The sequence below is a fragment of the Lissotriton helveticus genome, chromosome 1_1 (assembly GCF_964261635.1).
Source record: "Lissotriton helveticus chromosome 1_1, aLisHel1.1, whole genome shotgun sequence".
Classification (NCBI taxonomy): Eukaryota; Metazoa; Chordata; class Amphibia; order Caudata; family Salamandridae; genus Lissotriton; species Lissotriton helveticus.
In genome coordinates, this window is record NC_136057.1 from 665,789,238 (window position 1) to 665,804,937 (window position 15,700).

The following is a 15,700-nucleotide window of genomic DNA, read 5'->3' on the forward strand; positions in this document are numbered from 1 at the left end:
AGTCGCACTAGCACTGAAATATCTTCATACGTGCCACTCTTAGCCCATGAACAGCGAGATTCCTGCAGCTCTACTCCAAATTTGTTTTAGCAAACGTTTTCAATAAATTTTTCTAGTTACTTAATGAAAAAGCTATTTACCTCGTGAGCCGGACTCTTTATCTCTTAAAGTCGTAGCATAACATTTACAAAGAATACTTACAAGGGAATAAAGAGCAGGCTTCATCCCCTTGAAGTGCCACGTGTGTGGTTTATTCACACACTGCAGGGTTGGGGCTAAGCCAGAAGGCACACAGCCAGTGCAAAGCTTCGTCTAAATACAGCACAGACAAACACAGCATTCCGTCACTCACTTGCTACTGGGACATACCTTCGACTCTGCACTCCCTGTAAGTGAATGGACCCATCACAGTTTAGTGCTGGCTGAGTATCCGAGCGCGACTGTCACATGACCAAATTGAAAGTGACCACTTGTTTTGGCCACGTGATATGATGCATTCTTGCACTGACAGGCTTTCAGCAGCATTTCATTTCAAGTAATACATTGATTGCATGTGGCGGCCATAAACAGAATGGAAGCTATTAAAGTATTCGCACAAATGTCACTGCATTTCAAAAGTGCTGTCCGTGGAGTTCCTTCATGGATTGTGACGCTTGAATTGATAACTTAAACGATGCAATGATTTTTACAGGCGTTGGGAAGGTTGCATTCTTAATAGAGGACTACTATTACACAGTCATTTACTAACTTAAATGTTATTTTTCCATAACAAAGGAGGAACAACTTGTATGATTATGTAGACTTCGAATAGACCCTCAACTTCGCCGGTTTAGATTTTAGTTGCAGGGATCAGAAAAACAGTGATACCAATAAACAGGCAGCAAGGCCGCACAAAATAAACTAACCTTTTTCAAACTTGGGGTTACGTCACCCACACCTAGCAGGAAGATATGATCCTTGGCACCAATGAGCAGCCTGCTCCTCTCCTCATCTAGCAGCAAGGTTTGAAAATGCAGCCCTTCTGCCGAGCCTGGGAACGGAATGCAGCTGTTGGATAGCAGCAGGTCTGTGAAAACAGAAACATCTTTGCCGTGAACATATGTTTGCGGTGCTCTGATGTGCTCTATAAGCACAGACGAACTGCACATTCCAGACCTATAAAATGATGAAATGTATATAGGCTTTATCTGTATCGAGCCAAGTAGCTCTCACTCGTGTTAACGTCCTGGGAATAAATTAGTTTGGCTGCAGCATGGAACGAGCTGGACAGATAATGCTCGGGTTTGGAAACAAGTCTTCTGTTCACAAATTTAGGATACTTTTCCCAAAACTACGAGAAAGATACAAAAGTTACAAAGTCCCACGTGCTGAAAATCTGGAATCACAAGTATTTAGTAACTGCAATTTGTGTTGAGTAATTTATGCGGAAAAGCTAAGCATAGTTTGTACTCGCACATACAATGACCTAAACGACGCCTACTAACAATAGGGAGGGGGCACTTCATGTGGCGAATAGATATACACAAATCAGAAAATTCTTCAAACTACAGGTAGGCCAATAATTGTCAACTCTGTGGAACTACCTTAAAGTAACGTGCAATGCGGAATGAAGGAAACTTGCTGATTGGAAGCAAATTTAGCACAAGGAAAGGATTTCATAATTGGTGGGCCCAAATCAGAATTCAGCTTCACTGGGTATCCTCATGCAGTACAGTATAACTATCCTCACTCAATGACATTATGTTGAATCAATACGTTCTTATAATATAAGAAAAATATTTACAGGCATTAAACAAACGCCATGTTTCAAAAAGAAAAATAGATGCCCATAAAACATTTATCATATTGTTTAAATAGACAAAGGTAAGATGACACAGATCTACGGTACCTCATTTGTAGTGATAATAGTAATAGGATCTTTGATAAACCCCACCTCTGTTCCCTTACTTAGGCATCAACAGGAGGAGCAGAGTCTACTCTCAATCCAAAATTAACAAGCAGATTGTAAAGGAGCAGCTGCTCCAAGTAAACACAAGTTAGTTATTGTTCTACAATCCTAATAAGAACCACACACAACATGAGATTCATACCATCCTACAATATATTATCACGTGACTGTTAAGAGCCAGACCTGGTCCATATCATGAGAGACTTTAAGGCACATATGTTGATTAAATTGCAAATGAAATATATTTAAATGTTCTTAACAAAGGAGATCTATAACAAGGGCTAACTTTCTTGCTAAAGACTTCGAAAAACTAGAAATCCTAATATTTAAGAGTTTAAAAGGAACGGTGAGCTAAAATTATCCAACATAGTTTCCTTGCACATGATCTGTTGGAAAAAAAAAGATGTTCAGTTTTGTATAGGAAGCAGATATTGAGGTACCTGCTATTCCTAAAGTGGTTATCTCCGAACCAGAATTGTGAATTGGTTGCTTTATGGTTATCTCATTTGTTGAACACTTACCAAGTAGACCATTCTTTGAAGGTTGCATCCGAGGTACATGCTGCTGGTAAACGTTGTGATAAGTATTATAGTGTTTTTACTTTACTTTACAATTGAGGAAAGAGATCGATTTTTTACTATTTTTCTTTCTTCCATATGTACTTTAAAATGTTCTTGGATTGGGTGAGCTGGTAGTTTCAGGTCCATGGAACACTTACCTAGTGACCATCACATGATCATTCTGTTATAGACATTTCCTCCCTATTGCCATTATTACTCTGGCGCAGTTTGCACAAAGGGATAAATGGACTTGTATGGAGTCTCAAATTTAGGAGCACGGGTATAAAATATGGACAACATACATTAACCCTGGTCAAAGACCTATGTTTAGGTTCAGAAACTGTGGGCCTCATTTACAAGCAAAAGATGCAGTGCGGTGCCACAAGCCATTTTGCTGCACTGAGCGGAGTCATTTGAACAGCACAGGGATGCAACGTATTTAAAGCAATATGGTGTATCCCTGTTCTCACCCCTGCACCAGTGTAAAAGGCACACCTTCCTGAACAAAAACAACCATTGATGGCATCTTCCTCTTTCTAGGTGTGCTGCAAAAAGCAGAACACCTACAAAGAGGAAAGAACCAGGAGAAATAAAAGTAGTTCTCCTCGTTGTGCCACTCTTACGCCTTTCCTGAGGAGACATAGGTTTCTGACGCATTCACAGATTTACAAAACCTTGCAAATTTGGGAATGTGGCAGAATCCATGGGTGTTGTGTGGGAACACCCACAGCAACACCAATGGCACGCCTCTTTCATGCAAAGTAATGCGTGGAAAGGGGCCATATTTTACAAGGTCATGGAAAGCCACGCAGGGTGCCCGAGTAGTAAATGCCCTTTGTGAATACCGAAAGTCATAAAGTTAGACTTTGGTCTAACTTTACCTTTGTGAATCGGGCCATCAAAATCTTGTGCATTGTTTCTTTAGGTTAGCAGACAATTTAGAGTTTGCCATAATGTTCCAGCCGTTCTGTCTGTGGCATTTAGAGGGCCAGCAGCATCAGTCACTTTTTGGTGGATGTCCCACATCTGTCCAATGATAAAGCCCTAAGTCTTAGGGCCTGATTCAGAGTATGGTAGTCCAATAGATCATCAAACCGAGAGGGCAGTGTGGGTACCGCCGCACCAGTGGTCTGACTGCCGCTTTGTGACTTGGGCGATTGAACCGTCATAGGACCACTGCTACCGCTAGCAATCCACCATTCCTTGGTTGTCTTGCAGCCGCTGGAGGCCCGCAATATGCTGGTGGTGGCTCTGCTGCACCGGCAAGCATATTACGAGTTTCATCACTGCTACAGTTTTTATGGTGGTGAGCCTGCCATGAAAAGTATGCAGTGAGGAAACTAAGGGGGGCCTTCATTTACCCATGTTGCCTCTGGGCCAAGAGATGAATGCAGAATGGCACATGGTGTGCCCTTCTGTCTGTATACACGCCCTATTCCAGGCTCACAGTCTATGCCATACTGGAACGCTCTGTGGAAGTCCCACAGTGCTGCCTTTCTAAGGCTCATATACCAGCCATTGAAAGGCACCCCATGGGACCATCGCTCAGGACCCGACATGTATTCCAATCGGAATACGACAGGTAGACAGACTATGTGTTTGGTGATCTTGAAGAGGGACGCTGGCATGGCGGCCCGCTCCAAGTCTGTCAAATTCATAATCAGGCCCTTAATGTATATCTGTGGTAGAGCTATAGTACTTTTAGGTCAGTGACAATGAAATGAATGGTAATGATGATAAGATGAGAGAAGGGTATGAGGAATGGGCTGGCTTGTGAGATATGCAGCAAAAATAGCTAGAAATGGAAGGCTCTTCTTTAATTTTTAGGATGATATTGTTGGAATGAGAAAGGGTACATCTTCAAGTAGCTACACTTGAGAAACCTTGGAACTGGCATTACCTTACTTCTTACTTACTTGAGGGTATTTGATAATGGCTTTGCATTGTTAATCTTATTTTGGCCATAGTGTTTCACAGAGGGTTAAATGTATTTCGATGTTTACATTTGTCAATAGTCATTGGAAATGATCTATAGGTGCTCTGAGTACCCAGTGCAATTTTCTTAGATAGTTTCATTCTATATTTCATTTGGTACGTTTGTGAATAACTGCAAGTAAACATTGGAATCTAACTTTCACGGATGTGTAAATGTCACAGTAATGTGAGAGGTTTTATTTTCCCATTCATGTGTATAATATGGTACAAATGCAGTGATATCTGTGATAAACATTTGTGTTTATAAAAGTTTGAGAGAGTATGTGTAAATATATGATTAACATGAAACACTGTGGGGCATATTCTCAGGTCCCTATCGCCATGGGAACTTCACTTTTATTGACGTACCAGTGGCGATAGGGCCAGAGCCCTAGTCTCAAGGCAGTGTTAACCCACCTAACGTGGCTAAAAGTCACGTTAAGTGGCTTAACGCTGCCTTGAGAATAGGGTCCTTTTAATGCAGAACTTATTGTGAAAGGGGGCGTGCAGTGGGTGTTGCGGTGGGCATACCACCGCAACACCCATTGAGTTTGATGCTACTGCCTATTATCAAGGGGGGCGACAATAGGAGGTAGCGCCTAACTTAAGACCAGAACATTTCCAGTCTCAAGGTGGCTAAATGAAAATAAAACATGTATTTCTCCTCGTTTTTGCTTTTTCCGTGTGGGCTGCATGTAGCAGCACACATGGAAAAAGCAAACTGGCATTTTCAGTTTGTTAATGTACTGGAAGGGACGCCGTCCTGTGCCTTAACAAATCCCCTGCTTGCAGACACCCTTGCGCTCTGGTGCAAGGGTGTCTGTTTTGGTGATAAATCGCAAGCTTTATCGCCGTCGATGTGGGTAACGCCAGCCTGCACCACATTTTTGTGAATAGGGTGCAGACTGGCGTTTATGAAGTGGGGTGAGAGGCGTTAAGCCAAAGAGGCTAACGCCTCTCACCGCTACTTCTTTGTGAATATCCCCCTGTGAGCGAGAGATAAGTGTCTGAGAAACTGTTATATTATTGCATGGTGACAATTTGATGTATGAACAGCTCTCTCTATAATGAAGAAGGTTGATATCAATATATCACCCTTAAAGAAAGACAATTTTTAGTCACCATACCCAATTCAGTTTTGGAGCAATCATTTGGATAGTCAAAGCATCAATAAGCCAGATGAGGCAATTTTAGATTGGTGGAGGTTGGGGAAAATCATGGAAGGTGTCAGTGGCAGTATATATGACAGGCTACATCGATAAGGGAGTCGCATCTGATTCTATTATTAGGAGAAATAATCTAGGGCTTTTGATCATAACCTGGGGTCCAAGGACCTCTGGGGATACTCGAGGCCTATTCAGTGTTCCACAACTGTTTTATAAAATTAAACATGATTAAAATGAATACATTAAAATGAGTAAGGTATACACAATTGAAGAAGAAAAATCGCAAATGTGATTTTTGTTTCCATATTTGGTTATAATTGAACCTAATACTTCATTATTTGAGTTTTTGTGCAGTGTATGCTAGCTTTTGTATTTTTGTGTATTCTTTTGAAGTTTAAATCCTAGTAATTTAATAGGCTGGGGACCCTGAATTCCAAGAATGACTCAGTGGAGCTCCTAGGAATCAAGTAATGATTCACAGTGGGTCCACATAAGTCAAAAGGTTAAGACCCGCTGAACTAGGGTGTGGTAGTTTATTTCCCGAAAAAGTACATAACATAAATTGGAGTGCTTTGGTTATCCAATAGAAGAAGTTCTTAATGATGCATTGAAGATTTTGCGCATAATGTAAATGTTACAGATGTGCTACCATTTTGGTGCATTTGTTTGGTGCATTTGTTTGGCCATCATAAGGGATTTGAAGAGATTAGTTGGTGGTAAAATCCTGAATGGGAGAATGGCTTATCAAGTGAGCATAAATGGCCATAAATGTGTTAGGATTGCAGACTTGTATTAAAATAGCAAAGATGGTCCACCTCATTACCGACCTCCTTGTGATGTAGACCATGAGCTCCAGAGATAATTTGTTTTTTTTTAGCTTCTTCTGGAAACCAGACCGCAACTCCATGGCATCGGACTTGTTCATTTTATCTATTTCTTTATTTGACGTTTTATATAACGCAAACATGACCCATTAGGGTATCAGAGCACTTTACAGGGATAAACACGTTGCGTACAGTATAGGCATAGCCAAAATACAAGGATGGGGTTGGGAATTGACTACAGTAGTATAAAAGTCAGAGCTATATACAATAAACAGTACAGTACCAAAATCAGCGAGCGACATGTCAGCAATAAAACAAGGGGAACAATATATACATGGAGAGGCCCAAGCAATACAGGAGATTATGCACAGAAACATAGGCCATGAGAAGGGGAATGCGCAATAAAAGAGAGTTAACGGATGAATTTGCTCTTTAGGAAGGTTTGCGCTTCCTTTTTGAAGCGTAGGAATTCTTCTGATGGGGTACTGTTCCTTGCTAGTGATTTTTTTAAGGATAGTTTTGCAAAAGGCAAATATTCCATGTTTGTAATTCTATTCCAGAATATTTTAACAATTTCTACCGCGGGGCGGGTGAGGGGCAGGGTGGGGGTGCTAAAAATCAGAATATTGATAATTGGAGGTAAGTAAACAATTTAATAAATAAAACGAATTTCGTAGCTCGCCCTGCATCGCAAAATGCGATGCAGGACACGCTCTTACCTCCAATTATCCATAGTCCGGTTTTTAGCACCCCCCACCCTGCCCCTCCCCCGCCCCGCCTTTCTGCCCCACCGCAACTCCCGCCACGGGCCGCGGCTGTACATAAAACATTACTTAATTTATTCTTTTGAAATCTTGAAGTAATGTTTTCATTAAACCACAAGTAACTAACAACCTGTGCTGATAAATAGTCAAACCAGGTGAACCCACAAAAAGTTTAGAATGCAGAGAATTAGGCTCCTACAACTCAAAACATCCATCTTCAACTTAAAGAAGTAATTCTCTTGAATACCAGACGAATGCACGTTTGCTAATGTCTTTCTGTAAATCATCACGTGGCAGCACAGTAATATATATTTCCTTCCTTTAACTTCATTCAACATCCAAAAGTAGTTCTCGAATAGGGATATTTCTCTGAAAGCATATCCCTCCATACAATGAGAAATGATGTAATCTAGGTTCTGACTTTAGTGAAATCAAGGTGTGGCATGGCCATTCCAAAGGCCTTGTATGGGAATCTGCCACAACTTGCTAGGAATCCAGAAAAAGCTTTTAACTTTTTCATTTCATTAACATTTATGTGGAATGTATATACACCAATAAATCAAACTAGCAACACTAGAACACAAATAGTCCTCCACTTCTCATTCTTTTTGTAAATCGAGAAGTACATTTTCTAAGCTCATAATATATATATATATATATATATATATATATATATTCACTGAAAAAACCATAGGTTATAGACCATATATAGTTAGGAATTAGCATTTACAAAACCTTGAAAATTCACTGAAAAAACCATAGGTTATAGACCATATATCGTTAGGAATTAGCATTTAAAAAACCTTATTTTACCCACACAAAACCATTGAAATTCCATATATAGTTAGTTGCACTAACTATATATCGCGCACCCGCAATCCACTGCTGATGATGTCACATATTACATCATTCATGACATGGTCAGTGACATCACTGATGACATCACTGATGACATCTCAAATGACATCACTGATGACATGACTGATAACAACATCCAGTGATTTTTTGTTTCTGTAAAGTTTAAATATGTCTTACATATTGAAGAATGAGTGGATATGTAAGTGTCTGGACGAAGGATTTAGTAGGTGCATGACTGACTGTATGACTGAGTGATTAAATGTGTCTCACTGAGTGCATGGGTTAGTGACTAAACTGTCTTAATTTGTGCATCATTATGTCTGTTGTTCTATAAACTGCTGCATGTGTTGATCAGTAGCTATATGAGTAACTATATGGGTTATTGATTGATTGCCCAAGTATTTGTATGGGAGACTGAGTGTGTGTGTGGCTGGCTGGGAGGTGTATGACTCTGTGCAGATCAATGTGTACTTGTATCAATGATTGTATAAGAAGGTAAGTATGTGTTAGTATATGTTTGAAAATGTAAGGTGCTCTATGTTTAACTGTATAGACAAGAAAATGGAAGTGTCATTGATTCTTTACAGGACTGACTAGGTGTGTGAGTAACTCCATGGATGAGTGGCAGACTGTGAGTGTCTGTATAGGTGTATGAGTGCATATGATAGTGTTGTAAAGATGAGTGATTGTATGTATGAATGATTGTATGGGTGAATGAGTGAAGGTGTGTGTAGACGTAGGAATCAGTGAGTGCGTATGTAGTAACTAGTATTGGTGTGTCAATGGTTTCAAAAATTATACTCTGTATTTAACACTGGGTGAAACAGAGGTTATATTAAAATGTGAGGAGATGCATTGTATTGTCACATGAATGATATCATCAGTGATGTGGTCATTGATGTCAAATGAGATGTCATCAGTGATGTCATCAGTGATGTCATTTGAGATGTCATCAGTGATGTCATCAGTGATGTCACTGACCATGTCATGAATGATGTAATATGTGACATCATCAGCAGTGGATTGCGGGTACGCGATATATAGTTAGTGCAACTAACTATATATGGAATTTCAATGGTTTTGTGTGGGTAAAATAAGGTTTTTTAAATGCTAATTCCTAACGATATATGGTCTATAACCTATGGTTTTTTCAGTGAATTTTCAAGGTTTTGTAAATGCTAATTCCTAACTATATATGGTCTATAACCTATGGTTTTTTCAGTGAATTTTCAAGGTTTTGTAAATGCTAATTCCTAACTATATATGGTCTATAACCTATGGTTTTTTCAGTGAATTTCAATGGTTTTTTAATAGCAAATATCATAAGCTGTCGAATGTCAAGTACGTGGTAAGTAAAAACATTTTCGTGTTTATGCACACTGATCTGCTTTGAATGCTGCCCCCCCCCTCATTTCTATTAGGAGTACTCTCTCTTTGCAGATAGTGAAAGGTAGTTAACGCAGGCCTTTGCCCCCGTTGTAATACGTCGTGCCTGCTTCTCTCTCCATTTGATTGATTGTTATCCAAGCATTTACTGTTTTAGAATTGGTTCTCTTTGGTTCATTCTCTATTTACAAACAAACACAGAGTCGCAATACTCTGTTTAGTCTTTGCAGATAACGAAAAATCGTGTAAAAAAACAAAAGGAATCGAGCAAAATCAGTAGGCCACTAATGGGATCTCTTTTTGACCTCGCTAAAATAGAAACATTAAGAACAACCCCTCATGACAAATACGAAACTAGTGAGATGAACTGAACTCCACACCATGATGGCTGCAATACAGCTCGGCTCCGCCACCCACCCCGCCCAAAATAACGATAAAGAGCAGCTGCCATGATTGCTCGCGGAATGGACACGACGGAGCTACGAAATGGTGGTGCTCTCATGCTAACGCCAGCTTCAGTCTGAAACATCCAGAAACACTGTAGACTACCAATTCGATCAGTTCCGGTAGCGCCCCAATGTAACCCGGTAGAGAAGAACTAGCCCTCCCCTCTTTGACTGATGGTTCTTGTTGCCTGTCGCTTCTGTTGTCATTTAACAGAACTATTTAGCCTGCTGAAAGGGGTTGTGTTCCGACCGCTGGTTGGTGGAGACATTTTGACTATATTCTGGACCTGCGTTGTCGCGTAATGCGTCATATGACGCGCCGCGTTAGCGCATCCGGAAGTCATCCGGGGCGCGACGCGCAGCGCGTAACGTAAGCATAACAGGTCATGTGACTTGTTAATAAAACTTTTCATTGGTTCATTTTACTTTTCTTATTCTAATGATGAAAGGCTTGGTCATATGACCTAAAAATTACGCTTTTTATTACTTCCGAACATTATTTTTTCTTAAATATATGTTATAATGTTCCAGGCTAATGTACTTTCCCGGAAAATTTACAACTGTCCTGCAAGTAAAATATATATTCTTTTTTCGAGAAAAAGGGCGTTTCTTCGTCCCATGACGGAGCCGTTGAGCAAAAGAGGGTCGAACTGCTGTCTTAGTCTCCGATACGCCTGAATATGAGATTCTTATCGATCACTTTATGTTGCAGGAGTAGAAAACACAACAGCCCTTTACCATTTATCTTTACTGCGTTCCTGCGTATTATACCTTTTACCCTTCATGTAATTGGTCTGCTTTATTTCACTTGCCTTTTAATGATTCTAAAACAGTGACTATTATTAAAAACTTTACCAATGTATATACTACTACCATGTTTTCTTTTAAAAACCTTTATTGTGAAAATTTCATTATACAAATACGAGCCTATAACCACGTGGGCCGGCCACGGAGCAAACTGTAATCGTATATGATGAGTAGACATTTACACTGTAGAGGAACGTAACGGGCGGGCCATTAGGTTGCAAGAACTAAGGTGTCTAACAGTTGCGGAATCGGTGGACGTACATTTTATAATTAAAATACGACAGGGCCAGTTACAATAAAATTATCTAGATATACATTTGCGGGCAAGTACCATGCGTGACGTTAATTCGAACTTTCAATAGTACAGTAATCAATAACACATCAGAACTTAATATCAATAGGGATGTCGAAATACTCAATCAATTCTCGTCCCCGCCCGCCATGTGCTTCAAAACTGCATACGTATCTCGTGATTTCAAGGTTCTGCAACCAGTACACAACAAGGAGTTACGAGTCCCATTTATTCCGGCGCCATTTTGGGCGAGGACGGGCAGGTCCAGGATATAGTCAAAATGTCTCTACCAACCATCGACTATGATGATGTTCATATGCTGTATTTATAGAGTAACACTCATCTGTCCACATGAAATTAATTTGCCACAATCTAAACATGTCATTTTAATCTTTCCAAAGTTCTTCTAAATATTTGGGACCGTTTCCCTTGCCTCTGATGCTGTCAGTGCCACTTCTTTGATGAATGTACTGGCAGGTCGGGGGTTCTCCTCCAAATCTCTCTTTTATGCAGCACTATAATTAATTGGTGCCACCTCTCCATATGACGATGCATGGTATAGTTACCATAACTATATTTTTTTTCGGTTCCTCTGGAGAGTACATCGTGGCAGATGAAGCGTATAACGTACCGGGCATTTACCTTTTTTTGCATGTAGAGGAAAGGAAAAAAAAATCGAGCGTCCGAGTTCTAAGGTGTCCCAGGGCCATTTTAGTGGACCAGGCCCAAATCCAAAGAACAGGCCGCCATTTTGAGAGTCCTGTTGCAGCCGCCTGTCGCTGTAGCATCAAGAGCGGCCAAAACTCAGCTGAATGGCAACTGAAACGGTAAAGGGGCGCCCCACTACAGCAGACGAGCCTCCACCTAGGAAGGCCCGTTCACGCCGCCTCCCCCCCCCCTTCGGGCACCCCACGCCGTAATTCGGAGCAGTATTGTAGGATGGCCACACCAGTGCAGCAACTTGCTAGACACCACCTCGGTGGTAACCGAATCTCAGCGCCTTGTGGTGTCTTCTATTCAGAAAACATTGTTGTGCTGCCTTCGACCTATTCGCCGCAAGTGCGCACGCAACTCAGCTGCATAGCTTGCTAGACACCACCTCGGTGCTAACCGAATCTCAGCGCCTTGTGGTGTCTTCTATTCCAAAAATATTGTTGCGCTGCCTTTGGCCCCATTCGCACATCGGTCCGCTACTGCCGCCATCTCACAGGCCAACGGGGCGCCCCACGCCGACTTTCAGCATTGTAGGATGGCCACACCAGTGCACCTTACTAGACACCACCTCGGTGCCATCCGGATCTTGGCATCTCAGCGCCTTGTGGTGTCTTCTATTCAGAAAATATTGTTGCGCTGCCTTTGGCCCCATTCGCACATCGGTCCGCTACTGACGCCATCTCACAGGCTAATGGGGCGCCCCACGCCGAGTTTCAGCATTGTAGGATGGCCACACCAGTACAGCAACTTGCTAGACATCACCTCGGTGCCATCCGGATCTTGGCATCTCAGCGCCTTGTGGTGTCTTCTAGTCAGAAAATATTGTTGCGCTGCCTTTGGCCCCATTCGCACATCGGTCCGCTACTGACACCATCTCACAGGCCAACAGGGCGCCCCACGCCGACTTTTACCATTGTAGGATGGCCACACCAGTGCCACAACTTGCTAGACACCACCTCGGTGCCATCCGGATCTTGGCATCTCAGCGCCTTGTGGTGTCTTCTATTCCGAAAATATTGTTGCGCTGCCTTTGGCCCCATTCGCACATCGGTCCGCTACTGACGCCATCTCACAGGCCAACGGGGCGCCCCACACCGACTTTCAATATTGTAGGATGGCCACACCAGTGCGGCAACTTACTAGACACCACCTCGGTGCCATCCGGATCTTGGCGCGTTGTGCTGCCTTCGGCCTATTCGCACATCGGTCCGCTACTGACGCGAACTCACAGGCCAACGGGGCGCCCCACGCCGACTTTCAGCATTGTAGGATGGCCACACCAGTGCTGCAACTTGCTGGACACCACCTCGGTGCCATCCGGATCTTGGCGCGTTGTGTTGCCTTCGGCCTATTCGCACATCGGTCCGCTACTGACGCCGCCTCACGTGCCAACGGATTTTCTACGCTTTTTATACCCTATGCCGCATAACAGGTCATGTGACTTGTTTATAAAACTTTTCATTGGTTCATTTTACTTTTGGTTTCCTAATGATGGAAGGCTTGATCATATGACCTAAAAATAACACTTTTCATTGGATGAAAACTTTTTTTTTTCCCAAACGATGAAAGCCCCACCTTGTTTCTGGATGTTTCAGACTGAAGCTGGCGTCACCATGAAAGCACCACCATCTCGTGGCTCCGTCGTGGTCATTCCGCGAGCAATCATGGCAGCCGCTCCCCACCAGAAGCCTGCAGGAGTCGGGGGCCCCCAAAACTTTTGTTGAATCCTCAAGGCGGAGGGGACGCTTTCGAGAATGGGGTCCAAGACCTAGCAGACAGTCGTCCGATTTCCAAGGTGTCCCAGGGCCATTTCAGTGGACCAGGCCCAAAAAGAAAAGAGCCTGCCGCCATTTTAAGAGTCCTGTGGCAGCCGCCTATCGCTGCACCGCAAGAGTGGGCGCAACTCAGCTGAATTGCGGCTTTTGACACAGTGGACCAAAAGCGGACGGAATGGCAACTGAAACGGTAAAGGGGCGCCCCACTACAACAGACGAGACTCCACCTGGAGAGGACCGTTCACGCCGCCTCCCCCCTCCCCGGGGCGCCCCACGCCGTTATTCGGAGCAGCATTGTAGGATACCAAAACCAGTGCGGCAACTTACTGGACATCACCTTGGTGCCATCGTTCTGCTGCCTTGGAACTATTCGCACAACAGTTTGCTACTGATGACCCACCCCCCGCGACGCCCCACGCCGGATGGCGAAATCAGTGCGACACCCAGGCAACATCACCTGGGTGCCGTCCAGAAATCTGGACGTTATGCTGCGTTGGGACTATTCGCACAGCCGACCGCTACTTCGTTGTTTTTCCCTAAAAATGTTTATATGTTTTTACTGTTTTTGTTTTGTTGTATATATTTATAAGTTATTAAAGTTTTATAATCTTACTACTTTGTTGGAGTGCTATATATTTTTAATGTGACACATAATTGTAAAAACTTTGATGTACAAAGAGTCATCCCTGGAATCTTCCACTTCAGGCTCGGTCCCCTCCCCAATCACAATACAGGATGGTTTTCAGATAGTAGGAACGCGTGTGCTGTGACGGATCTCATCGAGTGTGGGCCTTGATCTACTATAACTCCTTTGAAGAGGGGTGATTCTTTACAGCTGGGGCCATAAACTACATCTGCAGGGCTAGCTGATAGCCTAGGACCGGCCTGGACAATCGGACACAGAGGAAAAGGAGTGTCAGAGGGTGCGGTAGTGAATAGGGCGAAAGGGAGGTGTCGGGCGGGCACAGGGTGTGATTCTCAGGGAAGAGCAGCGCAGATGGGGGGAGGTTTATTACCCATGCCTAAGACAGAGAGCGGGGGTGACCAGTGCCTGGGGGAGATGCTTGCGAGGGTGGGGAGCCATGCTAAGGATCGACAGCGTGCAGAGAGTGGGTCTGGTCAAGGCATCTAAAATGACTGCCGTGCACGACAAAAGTGTGGCATTTGAAAAAAGGCAAGATGGCGCAGACAATGTTTTTCAACACTTCCTGATTTCCTTCGAATCGAACGTTAACAGACGTTGGGGCATATTACCAAAGTTAAGCGATATTTATCCCTAACGATGCTTAGCAACGAATTTTTTACCGCTAAGCATCGTCAGAAATTATCGCAGATAAACCTTGCTATTATCAAGGTTTATCGCAAATGCCATAAAAAACGACCGAAATGCATTAATATCGCTGAAAACTCAGCGATATTCATGCATTACCGAGCTAATGCTCTTAGCCATGTTATCCACCTCCCATTGGATAACATGGCTAAGAACTGCTCAGGGCAGGTGGTAGCTTTTGGAGATATTCGCGCTTAGCGCGAATATCTCCAAAAGTTGGTAATAGGAGATAGCGATGTTAGCGACTGTTTCCAGTCGCTAACATCTTGGCATGCCCACTTTGCATGTCATTAGTGATAAATATCACTGACATGCAAAGTGGGGCCCAAGATGGTCGCTATCTCCTACTAGCGGTCGCTAACTGGTGTTAGCAACAGCTAGGTAATACAGAGATAATTTTATCTCCGCGAAGCGGAGCGCTGTTACAGATATATATCTTTTTTTGAACGTTAATTTCTCAAAATCCACTGAAGCACATATATTGAGACCTAGCAAAGGCACATCGAGCTACCAGTCCCTACAATTTTGCCAAGTTTCGTGCAAATCCATTCAGCCGTTCGATTATTATTATTTTTTTTTTTTTTGCCCCGCGGGGCCCTTTTAAAACCTCCACATCAAACCTAGGGGGTCAGGGAGAATCTACTATGCCCCCTTATGGTCATTTGCCCCTTCGCTTTGGCCTCCTCTTGTCTCTCGATCCTACCGAGAGACAAGATGGCGGCCGCTACGGACTGTTTGGAATGTTTACAGACGCCGGAGAACCAATCAGCTTCACAAAGCTCCGTTACGCGAAAAGTACGCGAAGCGGAGCGCTGTTACAGATATATATCTTTTTTTGAACGTTAATTTCTCAAAA

General features: G+C 42.9%; 1 protein-coding gene across 1 annotated transcript in view; it reads right to left on the bottom strand.

The window, feature by feature from the left end:
- Positions 1–15,700, bottom strand: part of SEMA3D (semaphorin 3D) — a 366,628-nt gene that overhangs the window by 221,179 nt on the left and 129,749 nt on the right. Inside the window, exon 3 of the mRNA XM_078674186.1 lies at positions 906–1,066. Within this exon, the coding sequence (XP_078530312.1) occupies positions 906–1,066 (161 nt within the window). The remainder of the gene's footprint in view (positions 1–905; positions 1,067–15,700) is intronic.